Genomic DNA, 21,101 nt, shown 5'->3' with positions numbered 1-21,101 from the left:
TAGAGCTCCAAGGAGATTATGTTGAAAAATAAAAAAAATTTACCCAAAAAAAATTGTTTTTATACTTCATTCTAAGGACTTATTGAACTACCCTCGTATCTTATCACTTCGTACTTGTCCAATCGCTACTGACAATCACTCTTTTAAATAAAACGTTAAAACAATAGTGAGTTTACCACTTCATAAAACTGCCGTTAAGAGACATTATACGGCAGTTTTTATGCGCAGTTTGGACTGCGTGTTGAAACTGCCTTATAAAGTTATGTCTAAGGCAGTTCTGAACATTAGAAATATAATGTGTTTCTTTACGGATAGAAGAAAGGTGTTAAAAAGCAACTTTATTAATCCTATGCCAAAAAAATTCATTTTTCAAGTATTTAATTCCAATTTTTCTTTTAGCAACTATATATACATTTTTTAAATTTATTTTATCTATTTTATTTACTGTAACTTGGTAATTGTGAATTCTTTTCTGTTCAAGTTCCTTTGTCTTTAACGAAATCATTCTCTTCACACATCTTAAGCTTGGCTCTCCATGTTATTCAAAATGCGAACTTTTCTACATTGATTTTTAAAGATGGAATGACAGTGCTGATCTACTAGTCGTGATATGGTACTTAGTTTTTTATTCAAAAACAAGCTTTCGCTTGGTGACACCAAGCCTTATCAGGGATACCTATGGAAGTAAAGTAGTTACGTTTGTCTTTCTAATACTAAATTAAGATAATCATTATTAGAGTTTCGTTACAAATTTTTTTCTCCGTTGTTTGTTATTTATAAAAGTAAGGTTAAGAAAGACTTTTAAAAAGAAATATTATTGTTTGGTAAATAAATAAGATAAAACTACCTTACAAACTAAAAATATACATAAGTGACATTGCCGCTTAGAGTTATTTACTTAAAATTGGCAATGAAAAAATCGACCTGAGCGGCAATGTCACTTATGTATCTTTTTAGTTTGTACGGCAAAAAAGAAGTACGATACTTTCTCCTGGACATGCAATGCATTTTAGTGTTAAAATAAATAAAATTGTACCTTTATAAAATTATGTAGCTTGGGTTGGGACTGCTGATGCAGATATTTCAAAATAATGTACAAATTTGATTTTTTATGATAATTTAAATTTCTCTTTCTTATTTTGCATTAATTTTAATTCTCAGCAACGCTGAAAAGTGTATCATTTCAATACATTTATATTATTGCAATTTATAATAGGCATACATACTTAAAAAAAGCATTTCTTTAAAAAAAAAACAATTATGTTAATTTACATTTTATTTCAATTTTTGTCGTTTTTGCAATAAATAATTAGTTTATTTTCATTGCTATTTTTTACGATTTGAACAGAAAATACGCATCTTATCGAAAATAATTATTAACTCATTTCTAGAACTTTTTTTAGTAAATAACTTTTCTTTGTTAATTTTTTTCGTCCCTTGTGTTGTTTAAAAAAAAATTTTCATTGTTGATATAATTGTTTACGATTAAAACAAAAACTACCCGTCCTATGAAATAATTATTCAAAACAGATTTGTAGATATTTTTGGTGGACAAACTTTTGTGCATTAATTTGTCTATAATTTGTGATGTTTGTCCAAAAATCAATTTTATTTGTTTTTAGTTTAATTTCTTACAAAAAATTAAACTTAAAAAAATTTTAATGTTTTTTTTTAATACTGTGAGACCCTTCAATGGCTTTCCCTTCTATAACCTTTCCGAGAATTGACGCCGCGCCGCGGATAGAAGTAAAAGGAGCTGCGAGGAATGTGCAGTGGTCACGCGGATATAAACAAAAGCAAACGCGTTTTCAGCCGAAGCGGCAGTCTAAAGAGTTATTTCCCCACCACCTCCAACCCTTACACCGGCACAATAGAAGAGTTTCACTGTATCGTTTTTTGCGAATAAAACAAGAACTACGCATCCCATCAAACAGTGATTATAACTAGTTTGTAGATCTTTTTTCAGTGTAAAATTTATATTTATTCATCTTTTCTCGTGTCTTGCTTTCAAACTGCAATGGTTTTCTTTTCTTGACTTTTTTTATATCGTGCGTTCTTTGGTTTAAAATGCTCATTTTCTTTCTTTTTTTTTTAAATTTTGAAAATGTTATAACTCTAATAATTTTATTTTTATCGAAAAAAACTCGAAGAATAAATTTTAGGACTTTTCAATTATACTATGAATATCTGTACATAGCATTTTTAAGTATTGAAAAAAACTGATCTTAGAAATTTTCAAAATGCACTAACTCTTTAAATTTCTATTAAAAAAAGCTAGCTAACGAATTCTTCCTTTCTTTTTAAACTATTAAAAATTATACTAAAGCAGAATCTAATCCGAGTTTTCTTTTAAAAGTTACCTCGTGTAGAAACGACAACGACACGGACAACGACGACGACGACGACGACGACGACGACATATAGGCACTATCAAAACCGGTTTTTTCGAATTCCAGGGGTCTCGAACGTGAAATTTAAAGAAATCCACGATGGTCAGTTTCACATCAAACCCATACCTGCTCAATGAGAACAGAATGTCCAAAATTTTCTCTACTGAACACAAAAGTAGTCACAGTTAAAAAAAAGCAATGACATAAAGGTCAGGTTTGCGTGAGTCTGGCATGGGATCCAACATTCATGATCTTTGATGATATACATAGCTATAGAAGTTATATAACATATTTTACAATGCGGCGAGAATAAAATAAGAAATTTATAAAAAATACTAACCTTTGTGATAATTGTTCAATAGAGTAACTTTCTTACTATCACTGCGCTGAACATCTACATAGAAATTTTCGATATCGTAGACAGAACCAGGAGGATTCATGCTTGGCATATATTTGAAGAACTCTTCTCCATCTTTATGCCACTGAACAGCATATAATTCTCCGCCTCCAAGATCGTATTCACAACGCAAAGTCACCGATTCTGTTCTTGGATCGACTAAACTGGGTACATCCAATTTCAATATTTTAAGCGCTTTTCCTATAACAAAAATGATATATACATGTTATTAGTTTAGTGAAAATAGGGTGAAGATTTTATATTGATAAACAAAAAAATTTAACAATTATTTCATGAATGGAGGGAAGAACAGTTTTATGCAAATTGTATAACTATGTTACAGAGATGTTAGAACAAAAGTTTCCCTTATGGACTAACATTAGGGCTTGGTAAGAAAATGAAAAAAATTGTTGCATCAGCGTATGTGTAAAAAAAAAGTCTAGAGACAGATTTAAACTATCTGAACAATAATTCAGGCTTGTTATGACATTCATCTAAAAATGTTTTAATATGATGACTTAATGCACTTTGTACATCAGTATAAATAGTGTAAATACTATCAAATGTATAAACTACTTGTTACCACTTATAGCATGTTATAATCGAGTTATAAACAATTAAGTTTGATAGATTGCTGTTATGCATTCAGCTTTGATGAATATTCGGTCGCGCTGTGAATACATCGGCTATCAAAGGGCACATGAACAAGGTAAATAGTTTACCCCCGTCAATGCTCGCATGCAAATCCTCGATAATTAAAAGTATTGAATTAACAGGACCGCTTGATAATTATTATTAGCGAGTACGGGCTCTGAAATCATAAATTTTCAGGATGTCGAGTGAAAACAGAAGGGTAGGGGGAATCGATTTACTCTCGGCAGTAATCGAATAGTAAATACACTGTCCCACTGTAAGTGTTTTATAGTGAACTTGATTTTAATTAACCAATTTTCTAATTAATTTATCGAAAAAGGAATCAATAATATATATCCTTCATTATCCTGTATTAATTAATGTTCGAAAATAATAAAATAATGCAATGCAGCATAGAATAAAATAATATATTCGTTATTTCGTATTTCAATGTAAGTAAAGGTACAAAACAATACTAGAGAATTAATAATAATTATAGTTATTAATGTCGTACAAAGTTGACAGAGAGGCTATTTCTAAGTATCACAAAATAATAAATACAATATTAATTTTCCCGAGGCTGGATGATTATTTTTAATTACTCTGTTGTCTCCTACATTCAGTACCAAGTCAGGTACGAAACAAATTCTTATCTCTTTGAAATAACATAAATTATAATTGCTATCATCATTCAAAGTTAAAATATAGTACACTGAGAAAACTGCTGGTTGGAACAACAAAAATATTGTTGCCTGAAAAAAATAATTTTGTTGAGTCAATAAAATTCTTTTGTGATCCCAATATAATATGTTGTTGGTTGAACAATATTTGTTGGTTAACCTAACAAAATACTTTTATAAGGTCAACGAAATTTTTTTAGGTGAAAAACATACTTTTTGTACTCTAAAAACCTAAACCAGTCGATAAAAGCAACTATTTTGTAGCTAAAATTCATTTACAAATTCGTTAATGGGTCATTGAATAAAATAAGTTAATTTAACTAATTATATTCAGTGATCGAAAAAAGTTACTTGAAAATAAAAGTCAGTTTACGTTGCAATTGAATGAATTAGTGAATGACTTTGATCAAAACAGTTTTTTTACAACTGATTCAAATTTTGAGAAGACAAAAATTTCCATACTATGCTTATAAAAAATGCCATAAATTACGGATAAATGATTAAAGGTGTCAAATAAAAATATTAAATCTAGAGAAAAATAATCGGAATATCCTTATTTATAATCCTCAAGCACATCTTAATCAATACCATGCTCTTAGAAACGAAGTATAAAGTTGTGTAATCTCTGCGATAAATAGACATTTAAACTATTGTATTTACGAACTATTTACAAGTATCAAAGTTTTAAAATTCGACGCGTCGCGTTATCAATGTTTATTCACATCACTTATTTATTAATTAAGATCTTGTCACTTATTTATATCACTTTCATTACTTTAAACACGTATCAAGAAAACAGAACACGTGACTTCATCGGTACATTATCCCCCATAATGGAAATTAACATGCACCCCCGTGCACGTGATCCCAATAAACGAATGCGCATGCGTGGTTTTATATTTGGTTGGTCTAACTAAATATTGTTGTTGGCTCAAGAAAAATTTGCTCAGGACAAAAAAATAAGGCTTAACTAAATAATTTTGTGTCAAGAACCAAATATTTTGTTTGGCCAACAAAATAATGTTATGCTAACAACCAAAATTTTTCACTGGCAACAAAAACTGCTCAACAATATGATTTTGCTGCGATTACAAATTTTTTTCTTAATGTAATTTAAAAGCCATCATTTTATCATTATTTTGGTCGAGCATTGACCTTCGGCAAATTTAGTATAATGGAGTTTAATTCGTTTTGTATTTTTCTTAAATATTCCTGTTGAATTCAAAAAATGTTTTTAAAGTGTCTCCCGAAAAATTGGAAAATGGCGCATGGGTTTTTATGCGTTTTTACCCTTCAGTTGCATTCCTTTAAGAGGTCAATTTCGGAAGAATAAGACATATATAATTATAACGTAACAGTACCCATCGCCGTTCGCAATAGATATCAGAAACTAAACTTATAGGAGAAATATTCTGGGAAAGAGGGGAGGGTTTGGCACACGAAAAGTGCAGAGGGAATTTTTCTCCCAAACCCTCCTTAGATATCGCCTTTTTCCCTACAACCATTTCAAGATGCCATCTTTTTCCTCCTCTATCCCTACCCCCGCGTATTCCATCATTTTCCCTGCACCATCCAGATTTGCCTTCCACTCTGAGGATACCACTTTTTATCACCTACCTCCCAGAAACAAGCTTTTGTCTCCAACCCTTCAGATGCCACCTTTTTTCTATACGCTGACACCTTTGTCCTTTCTTCCATCCCTACATACCCCTTTTTCTTCTCTACCTAGTTCAAATACGCGACTGGAACACATAATTTGCGGTCGTGTCAGGAATTTTCTCATACCCTCCATAGCCCTCATTCCCCTAAAATATAATTATATCTCTTCAATATATGAAAATAAATACATTAATTAACTTGAAAAAAGAGTCTGTCAATATGCCTATTTCATTTTCAGTAGCCCTTTATTTGCTTTCTCATAAGGTAGAAAAACTTCTGATTGTTTTTGCAATAGTGTAAGGGAGGTTGATGTAAGTATTCCTACAAACACTTCTTTTACCTGGTAGATAACAATATTTTTCTACCGCAATATAAAAATTGCGATTCTCGCTAAAAGTATCCTAAATAATGTATTTTCTTTCCTTACAAAACAATCCATTTAGGATTGAATTGAACAAAAATACTTAAGATATCTTACCATATGTTACCTAAAAGCCTCTAATGTTGGGTAGGTGCACGCAGCCAGCGGAAGTAGAGGAAAGGCTCCCTTGAGTAACTATAACATTTCAATTTCGGAAAATAAGCATTTTTATAATTATAACGTAATAGTACCTATCGCCGATCGCCCATCCTGGCCTATCCTGCATCATCTATCCTCAATATACTCCATTCCTATAGCCTTTATCCACTATCCTCTATACTCTCTCCTCTATCTTAAACCCTGTATCCTATATCCCTTACTCTCTACCCTCTAACCACTATCTTCTATCCTTTATCCTCTATCGCCTATCCTCTATCCTTTATCATCTGTCCTCTGTCCTTTGTACTCTATCATCTATCCTCGATCCTCTATGTTATATTGTGTTATTTTGTATTACCGCATTTTTACATTATCATCAGAGAAGCTATTAGATTTGTGTAAAATTTGACCCCCTCAGTTTTTGTAAAATGACCACGTTTTGAGACCCCCTGAATCCGAAAATAAGTATAAAATTGTAATATACTTTTGTTATAAAAATACATTAAATATGAAGAAAAAATAACATTTTTAAAAAACTACACAAACTACAATAACATTTTTACCAATAAAATTTTTCATCTAAATTATATCTACAAACTTTCTTAAAACCATTTCACGCTAGGTTACGTAATTTTTATTCAAATCATAAAAAATAACATAGAAAATTAACCAACTTTTATGGAAGAACGACACAAGCTGCAATGAAATGTTTTTACATTCTCATAAGAGAAAGTATTATATTTGAGGAAAATTCACCCCCTGCCCCTGTTTTTGTAAAATGTACACATTTTAACACCTTCTGAGTATCCGCAGATCTTTACTCTGTTAACACAAGAACTTTCAAAAGAATGGAACAATTGAATCGGCCTTTGGTATATTCTTTGTCTTGAACTGAAGATCAGTTTTTTAGCCAGCCATTTTAGATAAAAATTTAGAAAGTTAGAGCATTTTCAAAACGGTAGAGACTATTTTTTTTTAAGATTTGAAAATTCTGTGTACGGGTTCTAGGAGTAAGTAAAAAGACGAACAATTTATCCCAATGACTTCTTGCAATAAAATTCAAAGTATCAAAGTTACAGCACCTGTAAAATACAAAAAAAAAAACGAGAATGAAAATTTAAAGCCAAACAACGCAAAATATAAAAAAGAAGTCAGACAGCAACGTTGCTTTTTGAACATCCTACAAGATTAACATAACAACTTTTTGAATTTTCTTGAAAATTCAAATGTCAGTCGTGCAAAAAATAATAAAAAATCAAATATTCCATTTTGCGGTCAAAGTATACAAAAAAGGATATATTGATAAAAATGGTGCACTTTAAAAGGGGTTACAAATTGCCCATTATTCACTTTTTAATTGGACGTGTTGCTTTTGTTTTATTTGTATAAGACAACTTTAAAAATAAAAATTAAGATTTTGGATAAACGGCACAAGCTACGAAAAAAATTCGTTGAAAATTGAGTCACTTATGATTGTCAACAAGATTTTAATTAGTGTCGTGATGTACTGAGTGAAAAATATTGGATCATTATATATACATCTATACACAGAAAGTATATCATTATAATTTTTAATTCTAAATAATTTTTTGAATAGATCGAATTTTGAGTATTATTATTTCCAAAGAAACTAATTAAAATAGGGAAATATCAGGGATAATTTATGAGAACAGGTTAAAAATATCAGGATTTTTTCAATGAACGAAACTAAATATTGTGATCTGCCAAAAAGTAAGAGGTTGGTCTTTTTCTGTATTTTCATTGCATTATTTAAATTGAAATAATAGTTTTTTAATAAAAACTTACCAAAATCAAATTTTGTTGCTAGTTTTATTAAAAATTTAAGTTTTCCTTGATGCCTTGATTCATCTGCGGGCAAAAATTGAACTCTTTTCTTAAAAATTGATCTATTTTGTTAAAAATTTGTCATTTATTGTGAAATCCAAAATGTTGAAGATTCAAAGAAAAAGACGAATTTTTGACGAAATAGTTGAAGTTACAACCCCAAACAGACATTTTGTACCAATATAATTGATTTTTCAAACCAAAAAAGACGAGTTTTCAATCAAGTAAGTGAATTTTCAACTTAAAGATCAATTTTAAAGTAATTTCAAATCAATAGGCTCATAAATAAACCATTTTATTTATTACATTCTCATCAGAGAAGGTATTAGATTTTTGTAATATTTTACCCCCCCCCCCGCCCCCAATTTTTGTCAAATGTCCGTGTTTTAAGAACCCCTGAATCCAAAAATAAGGTATTTACGAATGTGTCTGTCTATATGTATGTCTTTCTCTGTACCTCTATGTCTGTCTGTTTTCCCAATTGCTTAAAAAATAAATAAATCTATTAGATTGGCCTTTGGTACACCTGTTTAGTGTCCTAAACTAAAGGCCAAGTTTGTTAGCCTGCCATTTTGGATAAAAATTCAAAAAGTGGGCACGCTTTGAATATTTTCGAGACCACTTTTTTCAAAATCCAAAAATTCTCTGTACGGTTCTTCATTTTATTAAAAAAGGTCAACAATGTATCCTAATTACTTTTTTCATAAAATCAAAAATTACCACAGTTACAGCATTCACAAAATTTCAAAAAAATACACGAAAATGAACATTTAAAACCAAATAATACACGATATGAAAAAAATCAAGAGAAGAAAAGGTTTGATTTCTAAATGTCCTACAAGATTATCATAAGAACTTTTTGAATTTTCTTGAAAACTAAAAAATTCAAATTTCGGCAGCATACAAGGCTGCTCACTAGACCGTGTGTGTAAACTTTAAATCATTAAAAAAAAACATTGGAAATGAAACTATGTCTGTTTTATTACCAATGCAAGTTATGAATTATAATGATATACAGTTATGGCAATGATATAAAATTTCAGCGATAAATTTGATTGCGAAGCACGAGATACGTGATAAGAATGTGTTCGTTAAAGCCGAATGAGCTTTAACAAAAGAGAATTCACAATCGCCAATTTCACCTTTACTTTTAAAAAGTCTATGCACAAAGATCAAGTGCGTAGTGCGAGGTAAACCCATTATCGGGCACGAAGCGCGAGAATCAACAGTTGCGCTCTAACTTGCCAGCCGCGCCCGTAGCGCGCGATGAGGATATGCCCGCCAGCCGGGCAGATTTTTTATCTGAGTTTTTTACATTTCTTTGATACTGGTATCATATGGAAATTACTGCTTTGTTCTAATAAAAAGTCCTTCTACATAATTGGATGTAAGTAAATAGAAAAAAAAACGTGTCGAAATCAGGTTTTCGGACCGAACGTCGATTCAAGAGTGGCTTGGTACTACTCGCTAAGAGGATCACTGTCAATCGGGTTCTTCACATCATAATAGAGATATCTCATGAAAGGGCTGGTTTCAGGTGCTCCGAAGCACTTTGAGGTGACTCGAGTGTCGTCAAGCGAGGCATAATAACGCCGTTTTTTTAATAATTCCCAGCATTCAGCTATTTTCCTTTGTGTCTTAAGCACTAGTTAACTGCTACACAATGCAGTCGTTCGCTCCACGGATTCCGCCCTACAGGTTTGCTCCAGAGTTCTTCTACATTCTTTTGTGGCCGCTTTTATGTACTCAGCATTGGCAATGTAGTATTTTGCAGTTAGAATTATTTCCAATTAAAAAAAATTGTTTACTTTATTCTGAATCAAGAATTGTTCAATATAATTTTATCCAGAAGACTTTTTCCTGACTGAAAAATTAACTCGATAAAGTTACTTTCGTAACTGGTAATTATATTTTTATGAAAACCTAGTTCAGAGCCGTTCAAATACTATTTCACGCTATATTGAATAGTATTTTCATCCTTACTCTTATTCGTCACAGACTATCACATAAAACTCGAACCACCGAAAGTAAGGTCGCAAATGCGAACCCCCAGTCTTCTTTTTAGGTGCGTACAGTCGTAGGGTGGTCCAAAATCATACATGTTGAATTTTTTCTTTAGATTATAGCGCATGCCACTCCCCTTCTCCACTTTGTGAGGTTCCTGGAAAAAATCTCTCCAAACTTTAGCCAAATCAGGCAATATTAAGACGTGCTGCCCCCTTGTTGAATCATAAAAATGCCCCAAAAACTGAAATTGATATTTTTGCACTTAATCATTGAAAGGTAGATTTTTTATGTTTAATCGAACAATTTGTGATTTTTATGAAGGTTGATCTATGTTTCAAGCATTTACTAATTGTTTAAACAATAAATGATTACTTAATTCTAACTTTTTCTTAACCCGTAGAAGACACACTGGTGCGAATTCGTGCCAAAGAAAACTTTAACGTTAGAGAATTTAAAAGGATATGAATTCAAGCTCTTGCCACCACTACGTTAAATATGCCTGATCTCTACTTCATCGGATACACTATTAGAAAAATCTGTACAAGGTTTAATATACATTCGTGTGAACCTAATATGCACTGCCGCTACTGGAGTATAGCAATGCGCGTGAAAACTCAACGTGCTTTAATTTCTTTAAATCTTGTCAAATATTCTCAATTAAATTAATAATCTAGAATTCGTTGACTGAATTGTTATTTATTATAAAAGTGCAATGTACGGGTAAAACTTTTCCCTAATTTAGCACTAAATAGTCCAAATTTAAGGCAAAGCCAGTTAATTGTAGGTTAGGTCTGTTATTTATTTGCTTAGTTCAACCTTTCGATTTGAAATCCAATTTTATTTCTAATTAATAGGAAGAAGGTATCATGTTATATTATTTACAGTCTAAAATTACTGCTAAACTTATTTTGTATTTGTGAAAAAGGGAATTATCTGATTTTTCTTGTGATTAACATGAATGTATATGAAATTTAATATAGTCGCCTTTAATGGCGATTTCATATGCTTGATATATAAATGTTAATACACATGGGTACATTAAATTTAATATTATTTTTAATAGTGTAGTTAAGGACCGCCGGAATATGGGAGGAATCGGGAATTTTCTGTTCACAATCGACTACAGCCTACAATTCTTGACCAATTGTGATTTTTTTTTAAATTCTCAGAATTAAATCCTCCAGAACAGATATATTTCAGAAATATAAATTTTAGGTTTAATATTTGGGTCAATTGTTATAAACAATTTATATAAACAATTACCTTCGAACGGTGCTCAACTACAAAAAAACTTTATCTTGATTAGAAATGCCTATATATCTCGTAGAAGTAGTTTTAAGAATGGAAAATAACCATTAGTTAACAATTACCATTGTTATAAATATTCAATCACGCAAATTGTATTATTTTTTCAAAGTATTTTTTTTCTGATCAACCAACTTTCAAATTAATTCTAAATTAAGAGAAATAGCTGCAGAAAAATATAGCTGTTAAATATTTTTGTTGTTAATAAAATTATAATTATTATAAAAAAAACCGCTTATTCAGACGCAAACTTGCTACAGATGACTGTTTATTTGAAATATTGTTAATAACAATAACAATAAAGAGTTTTTTTCACGTTTTCTTGATGAATTATAACCACTTAGAAAACAGCAACATGATTTAATAGAAAAAAAAAATTTTCGAATAGAAAATGCTAGATTTTTGCCTTTATTTATGATATTGATATTAAAACTAAAATTATTTAACATTTATATTTTTTGCAGCTATTTATTATAATTTAGAATTAATTTGAAAGTTCTTTGATGAGAATAACATCTTTAAAAAAATAAGATAATACAATTTGTTTATTAGAATATTTATAACAGTGGTAATTGTTAACTAATGGTTATTTCCATTCTTAATACTGCTTTTACGAGATATTTAGGCATTTTTAATCGAGATAAAGTTTTTTGTTGTGGTTGAGCACCATATGAAAGTAATTGTTTATATTAATTGTGTATAACAATTAACCTAAATCTTAAAGTTAATATTCATGTTCCTGAAGTATATCTGAAATAACTCTGATATAATCAATAATTGTAGTCTGTAGTGGATTATGAACAGTAAATTCCCGATTTCTCCCAATGTGCGCCGGCCAGTCGCATCTTTTCTTTCAAGAAAATCACATACAAAGTTTGATTTGGTGCGAATACGCATCTGTGTGCCTATAAAGTGTGATCATTTCTTGCCTGGTAATAATTTTATAAAAGTGGTTTTCTTAGTGTATGAGGATAAATTCTACAATGATACAAATAAACGATGCAAATAAATACTTGCGCAAACTATGCGCAAGATAATTACACAAATAAATTCAAAATTATTAAGCAACGACGAACCAGCCACGTATACATTCCAGATAATTTTTAGAAAAATGACATGCCCGATGCCACTTCTGCGAAGTCACTGCTGCTAGGCGCACTCGCATAGAGTGCCATAATTATTTAAGAAGCATTTGCGATGACTACAGTCTAAGACTGTGAGTTGAGTGCGCAGATGTCGGACAATGGACTGCCTGAAATTCCCTTATGCTTAAGTAGACTGCAAAATATGTTCTTCACGCCTCAGTTATTGTGACTTTATGACTAAAAAAATGTACCGATAAATCAAAAATATATGAAACTATTTATTATTAAAATATAATATTGGTCCCATAAAAGTGGCTCTTTAAAAAAATTAATGTTTGCAAGAAATAGTGTAATTTTTTTTAAATTTGCATATGACCACTCAATTCTGCATGAAATTTTACATAGAAAAGTACAACTTTTTTTGAAATTATTTATCATCTTCAAAGATATAGCGAGCTTCGAAAACGTAAAATCCCGATTCGCACAAGTGTGCCTATAGAGGGTGCTTGAAAGGAGTTCTATTTTTCTGCACCTAATGAAGTAATTTGTCATTGTTTAGAGCAGAATTTGTTGTTTAAATCATTATCGTAGTGCTTTATCAATTTATTAATGATTAATTGTACGTTTAGTTTAGGCATGATTTAGGATTAAAGCATCTTTTAACGAACTTCATTGAACTGAAAAAAGTCAACCAATAGCATGCATTTATTTGACGACAGCCATATTGGATATATGATAGCGATGCGCTAGATTTAAACTGATAAAAAGGTTTGTTTGTAACAGGATAGAGCCAGAATATATCCGAATAAGAGTTCTGTCCGGTTTCTATCTGGACCTTATCTGGATTGTATTGATCTCTGGTCCTGGATTGGCCCGGAAAAACGAACACTGTAGGATTTTTTTCCTTTTTCAACGGCAAATTCTCAGATAGGTCCTGGATAGACCCGTACAGACAATTCTTTTGAATTAGGGGTCTACCGCTTAGACCCAGAAAGATAGTCACTTTGGTCTTTAGTAAAATACTAGATTGGTCCGGTCTCCCGGATAGGACCCGGATAGATCCATAAAATTCCAATATTTCGAATAATTTCACATACAGAGCCCGAATAGGCCCATATACAAGACTGATTTTAAGCTGGGTGTGATTTATTTCTACATTTTGTGTATTTAAATTACTTATTAAAATCATTATTTATAAGATTTAAAGCGAACAATTATAAAAATAATTTCAAAGCGATAAAACCAAACGTAACTTTTATAGAATCTAGTCCTATTAGAAAATTTAACATCAATATTTAATAGATTGAATGAACAATAAGATAATGGTATAAATAAAAATAATAATAAGCAGCAGAGCTACCTAAATAAAAGAAACTAGAGTTTTCTCCCACTTTTTAACAATAAGTAGTAAATAGAAGTAACTGTAAATTTAGGCAAAATTGTCAATTGAAATTGTTTAGAGCATTTTTGCGTCTCCACAAGAGGGGCCCTTTTCATTAAATACTTTATCGAGATCTTAATTTTTATTCATGAACTTGGCTTTTTTACTTTTCAAACTAAAATAAAGAATTCAGAAAAATATTACTCTTTCTGATCAACAAATTTAACACCAGTTAAAAATGTATGTTAAACATCTAATAGAATGGAGAAAATGTTTTATCGATTTGCTAGGATGGGTAGAGAAGAAAGAAAGATATGACGGCCGCTCAAACAAGAAAAGTAGTAACTACGTTTAGGATGAGTCCCCTGTTAACTTAACCGTAATTAGAATAATATGGAACTCATCCAAAATTTAATTACGACTTTTATTTTTGAGACGGCAGATGAGGAAAAGAGGGAAAGAAAAGAGGCGAGGAAAGGGACATAAAAAGAGAAGAAATAATAAAGGTGTTAGGAATAATGAAAGATGATAGAAGGTTCCTGTTATAGATGGGGCTCCCGATGAAACGTGGAAATATAGGAGGGGGGGGGGGGTAAGATCCATAGGAATGGGCTTGATAATGTGCGATATGGTATGGGGACAAGACAGGTGGCAAGAGATATAAAAACAAGGAGTAGTGGTACCGGTAGTTGAAAAAAGGAGAATGAGAGAACGCTAAAGACATAAGAAAAGTGACACCTATGCCAACATTGTATAAGTTATATGTAGTTGTGTTATTAAAGAGATCTTTCTTGTAAAGACTGAATCTCTACATATTTCTTCTACTTCATAGTCCATATCTGTTTCGTTATCCTTTCAAAATTTTCATCCTTTCTCATATACGAGATACATGATCTGGATTTGTTTTTAAGGTATATGCCAAATATTTAAACTCCTTTACTTCTTATAACATTACTCCTTTCTATCTCTCAGTGTTGCCCCCCATCTCTTCTTCATGCTCTACTATAACCACTATTATCCGCGTGTGCCAGTATAAGAATATACAGGGTGCGCCATTTAAAGTGAAACCATTTGTTTATGAAAAAAAAACATTTAAAAAACAATCGTTTTGTGGTTTATTTAGATAATCATTTATTTTAGTTCAAGGAGGTTTGTTCCAACTACTTCTTGAAAATGATATTGCGCAAACGGGCACCTTTGGCCTCAACGGCTAAATGTGCTCTTTTTCGGTGTTTTCGATCACGTTGGCCAGTATTTCGGCCGATTTTGACTGACCACTCAGATCACCCGATTTAACTTCACCAGACTTTTATTTGTAGGGTTATTTGAAGTCCAAGGTGTACGCCAAGAAGCCAAGGACTATAGCTCAATTGGAAGCCAACACACGACGTGAAATCGCCGCCATATCGACCGAAACATTGTTCAACGTGATCGAAAACACCGAAAAAAGAGCACATTTAGCGGTTGAGGCCAAAGGTGCCCATTTTCGCTATATCATTTTCAATAAGTAGTTGCAACAAACCTTCTTGACATGAAATAAATGATGATCTAAATAAACAACAAAACGACTGTTTTTTAAATGTTTTTTTCAGAAACAAGTGGTTCCACTTTAAATGACGCACCCTGTATATTCATATACTAGCACACGCGGATAATAGTGGTAATAGTAGAGGATGAAGAAGCGATGGGGGTATCACTAAGAGATGGAGAGGAGTAACGTTATAAGAAGTAAAGAAGTTTAAATATTAGGCATATACCTTAAAAACAAATCCAGATCATGTATCTCGTATAAGAGGAAGGATGAAATTTTTTAAGGATAACGGAACAGATATGGACTATGAAGTAGAAGAAAAAAGTAGAGATTCAGTATTTGCAAGAAAGATATATGAGATGAGCGATAGAAACATATATGAGATGAGCGATAGAAACAGACTTCAACACAGATGTACATATAACGAGGGAAGAGGCGCAGAGGCGTAAATTAAGTAGTAGAGCCGCAAAATGGCATGGTGAGCAGGGCAATGGAGGGCAGCTAACGAAAAATTGTTAAAAGAAAGTAAAAGAAAGGAGAGGAAGATCGATATAATTAAAGAGATGGAAAAAATGAAGACGGAAGTTCTTTAGAGATTGTAAAATAGCAGATGCGGGACGGTAATTAAATCAACTATGAACAATCGGGAAAATAGAAAAGGAATGACAAAAAATTGAAAGATGGAGAATGATTGAGAATTAAAAATATAATAAATGGTAAAAGATGATCAAGAGGGAAGGAGTACCAAAGTATTCAGAAAAGCGACGTGGGGGAAGAAGATAGACGGGAAGTTTCGTAAAAAAGAGGAGAACAGATATTGAATTAAAGATAAAGGAAACTGCCAAGAAAATGCGTTAATGGTTTTAGGGGAGGAAGCAGTGGTTGACAGAATTGAAGGTAGCTAGGGGAATGAATAAGATTGAACCTGAAAAGTGGAAAGGTTGAGATAGAAGAAAAGTAAAAGAAAAACAAAACGGAAGCTGCTTATGTAAGAAGCGTAAGACTTATAAATAACGGTTATGTATAAAGAGTATAAGTAGATAAAGATGCGGATGCGCTGTTGTTCTCTTCTTTAAAATGTACTGTCCTGAAGGTATTTAAGTAAAAGATTATTGAAATTAAAGAAATCGAAATGATTAGCAATAAAAATAAAAAATTTATTATCTTCTAGAGACTTAAATATTTGTAACAATAAAAAATTAAAAGATTTTCAAGTAATTTTGCATTCTTCTGAATTGTACTAGGACGACTTAAATTATATTATTTTCTAAAAAGAATTTCAAGGTGAAGAAATATTATTCTTGAAATTAAAATTCTTCGAAGAAGGGACGATAAAAATGATAATAAATAGGACAATCGGCAAGACAAATTACAAAAGACTCTTGACATTAATTTCACTCAATTGCGGGCGCACATGCATTGTACAAATGTGCACTCATACTTGCACAGAGACGAAGTCAAGTGCATTAAATTGTACGTTTGTGTGTATGCGTAAGCCGCCTTTAAAACTCCACATCTCATGTCTATAGCTGGTTTCAAATGGCGTCTTCATGTTTAGAGGAGAACATGTGGCGACTAGCCACTTGACTTTAATGATCTTCCCACATCTCACAAAGTTACTCGAGTTGCAATTATCAGCCTTCCTATAATATATCCAAAAGTTTTCTGCAATTTCAGCTGATTCTTGTTGAAAGGCCAAAGAGTCATGGGAAGACAATAAAATTATTTGTGTTGGAAAGTTCTTACAGTCGTTAATTTTGAAATTCCCGCTTAGTTCGAATGCTCATGTAATTTAAATATTTAACCGTTCAAAATTATATAAATACAAAATCATGCAAAGTTATAGTTTTTTAAATAAAAAGCAGCTTTCAAAGTTGAAATGATTGAAGTCTTAACCAGTTAAATAATGTATTCAGAATCGACATTGTGTGATAAAGAGGATATAATCTAATGAAATTTTAATGCTGCCCGATGAGTAAATTGCCTTGTCTGTATGGGTACTGAACGTCACTAAACTCATGGAAGTTGTCATTTTAGAAAAGGAGACGAATTGATAATGAGTATTCACAGACATGTTTTGGCAATATTTTGCGTAATAATTGAGTTGTTAAGTTAACCACTCTTTTTTAATGTAATCTTGAAAAGAACTTTAAAAAAGTGACGGAAGTCATTATTCTCAAATAGGCTACGAATTGGTAATCCGTGATAATACAGATGATTCAAAAATATTTTTCGTAATTATTCATTTTTTTAAATAATCTCTCTTTATAAATGTATATATGCATAAATACTTGTATATACTTATATAAATGTAAATTTTATTTAATAAATATTTATTACATATTATTTTTTAATTTATGTTCAATACTTCCCGTTCTTCGTTTAACGTTGCTCTTTTGGTCAACACTGCCTTATTGTAAAAAAAATGTGGGCAAGATAACAACGGAGTAAGTGATACATGGTCTTAGTTGGTCGTATTAAAATTAACTTTTTGAATATTTTCAAGTTTCCACCACCATAAATTGTAACTATAAATAACTAAATACTCAAAAAGACGGCGGAAAAAATTGAATGAAATACGCGTGGGTTTGTTGCAAAGTTCTATTACCGACAGTAATATCATGCTATATGTAGTTTTATTTTTTCTCAGAAGACTACGATTAAATTATGATTTCGAAAATATAATATAGAATTTTATAGATAGACAATATACTGTAAGTATCTTACAGACAACACTTAAGAAGAATGCAAGAAAGCAATAATAAAATCGAATTATATGAAATCAAATTATGCAACCGTCGCGAATATATGATTGTTTTCTTATCTAATTAGCATGCACATGAACCTTCGGATTCTTGCCTGTGGGTAAATGTCGGTAAGAAGAATTTGGAGAAGTAATAAATCAATAAAGAAATATACATGTCTTTGGAGGCGACTCTGTATCTAGTTGAAGATTATCTCAAAGATTGGATGCAACGCGAACGCGGAACTTGGAATCGACAATAATCGAGTGCTCACAGTGGCGGGGAAATCAAATTTCAAATCGATCCGGATCGCCGTTCGCCCGGAAGATACCTCGGTGAGACGTTTCCCTGTGAAATTGGATTTACTTGGAGCAACTATACGTTTCGTCCGATTAGATGATCGTCCTCTTCCCGGTGTTATACCCACGTCTCCAAATACCTTCTCTAAGTCTCGGCTGTTAGAGGAAGAGAATCCGGCAAGACAACGAGAATAGAACCGAGTAGCGTGGGCGAGAGTTTCCGTAAGGTTGACCTGATTTTAACTGAGTTACGTCCCAATAATCATCAATTAATCTATTTAGTTGAGTCAAAAGGTATTAAGTACTTATTGCCATTTGAGATAAAACTCAGAAATTCGGATTAAGGAAGGTTCAATTAATACGTAAGGATGATTTTTAAAACGTAACGTCTTCCTGTCCCGAAATTAAAGATCACTATTATCGGCGAGAAAATCATAAGCATCTGCTTTTGAAGCTTAACAGCAGGGGGGGGGGGGCTTTTTTTCACTGCCGACCGCTGGTGCCTTTCTTCGACCCGTGGTTCTGAATCCTTGGATGACATCTGGCCACGGGTCGAATAAAAGGACCAGCGGTCGGCAGTCAAGAAAAGACCCCCCCTCCACCGCTTTCTGTCGCTTGTTTTCCAACAACAAAAATTTCTAAAAATGTCGCGATTTTCACAAAAAATATGACTATCACATTCTTCCGAGAGATCGGAAATAATTACAAAGCCTATCCATTACAGTTTGCAGTTTGAATCGCTTTAATATCTGTATTAGAACTAAAGATAATATAGTCGCACATTTTTGTACTTTTAAGCAACAATTTTTATTGTTTTTTAAATTTCTCAACTGCAACTGGTTCACAACAGTTTTCCTCATAATCATGCATTTTTGTTAAATTTCCCCCATCGCCCCTTGTGTAAGAAATAATGCTCTAAACTTGAGTCTTCTTAAATGTATCCGAAAATCCCTGCTTTTTTTTACATTTTTCAGTCTGCTAAGAACAAATATTTGTTTACATAAACGTCTTCCAGCTCATTTACGTAGAACACTTTTAGCTTTCGTATGACTGTTTTTTTTTGTCGCACCAGAATTTTTTTTGTCTGAGCAAGTTTCAAAGGGAGATGCCTATGATTTTCTCGCCGATAGTAGTCCAATATCTTTCAAAATCATAACTTGTGATCCCAAATTTTCTGGACGACTAGTCCATCCCCTTTTTTAAGTTGCCCAAATTTTCGGGATAAAGAGACACAACCTTTTTGAAAACTTTAATTTTATCAACAATTATTAAATTTTTTTTTAACTCTAGGTCACACTTCTCCGCCTCACTGAAAGAAATTGAAACTATTTCACAAATGATGATCAGGAGTGAAATATTATATTTAATCTATATCAATTTTATTAGTTATGGTAAATATATTTAAAGACTGTCGCAATTGCCTGTTTTTTGTGATAAAGAGTACCTAAGTTTCTGTGTTTGGTAAGTGTATTTCATGTCACGTTTACCTCAATCTTTTACTAGTCATGCTAGCCTTTAACACACCAGTACACGCGCTGTATCTGACAGATTCATAGTTGAGCGTTCTTCATCATGTGGAATGGGGCGTCGTCTCCCTCCCTTCTATCCCTCACCCACGTGTTACTCAACAGTTTAGTCGAGCTTTTTTGTGATACGAGACCGAACGCGCGCTATCGCGCGCGCATTTACTTTTTTTTTGAAGTATTCTTTTTTATCATATTTTATGTATTTTTTTACTATCAGATGTACTTACTTTAAGTTTCTCCTATATTTTTGTCCACGAATATATGAATTTGATTTTGTGAATTTTGAATATCCAATTTATAATGAAATTTTATTTGTTTTGAACATTATTTTTTATCAATTAAAAATAAAAAATTATTTGAATATTTCTGTATACACATAATTCTTTATAATATTATTTTGCCGCTGCTCTCCTAGGAAATTGTTTAGTGAATGCCAAGATCGAACTCCAGAAAATGCCACATACAATTGCCCATGATTAAATACATCTTTACGAAGATCTAACCCGATATTATCAAAAGTTTTTTCTTGAATTTTATTAATTCTCATTGCGAATGCCAGCTTGATTGGAAATTGTCGACGCTTAAAAGTAAATGGGTAAACTTCTTCACAATGCAGTGTAATACGATGTATAAAGACAATTTCCCCTGCTTCATCACTTGTTAGCATGCGACATCGTAGAAGATTATTTGCAAAACGTGTACCATTACATAGACCTTCGTTAATAGAAAGATTACGAATTAGCATAGCAATACAATTGTTTCTGAATCGTAATTCGTAAGGAGAAAGGGTCGGTGGATTCAATGTGTTCAAGTATTCTGGGAGTATTGCATCATGTATATCTCCATTATCACAATTTTCAACACTATCTACACTTGTATAAATTTGTTCTGTGGTTTTGTCCAATAGCTCCAGGACTCTGTCATTTATTTCTTCAACATCAACATTTCGTGATGATAATATAGCTGTCTTTGTTAGATCTCCAAATCTTCGATCCTTAGGGAGCATCCATAAATTACGTAACGCTTTTTAAGGGTGGGTGGATCAGAGCGCCAATGTTATGCTAGTGTTACCCCGGATAGGGTGATCTTTCGCAAAACG

General features: G+C 32.0%; 1 protein-coding gene across 1 annotated transcript in view; it reads right to left on the bottom strand.

Moving 5' to 3' along the window:
- Positions 1–21,101, bottom strand: part of LOC117173216 — a 160,279-nt gene that overhangs the window by 20,827 nt on the left and 118,351 nt on the right. Inside the window, exon 2 of the mRNA XM_033361670.1 lies at positions 2,731–2,988. Coding sequence (XP_033217561.1) covers positions 2,731–2,988 — 258 coding nt within the window. The remainder of the gene's footprint in view (positions 1–2,730; positions 2,989–21,101) is intronic.

This window comes from Belonocnema kinseyi, chromosome 5 (genome assembly GCF_010883055.1).
Source record: "Belonocnema kinseyi isolate 2016_QV_RU_SX_M_011 chromosome 5, B_treatae_v1, whole genome shotgun sequence".
Lineage (NCBI taxonomy): Eukaryota > Metazoa > Arthropoda > Insecta > Hymenoptera > Cynipidae > Belonocnema > Belonocnema kinseyi.
The sequence above is the reverse complement of the archived record's forward strand: the minus strand, read 5'-3'. Positions and strand labels throughout refer to the sequence as shown.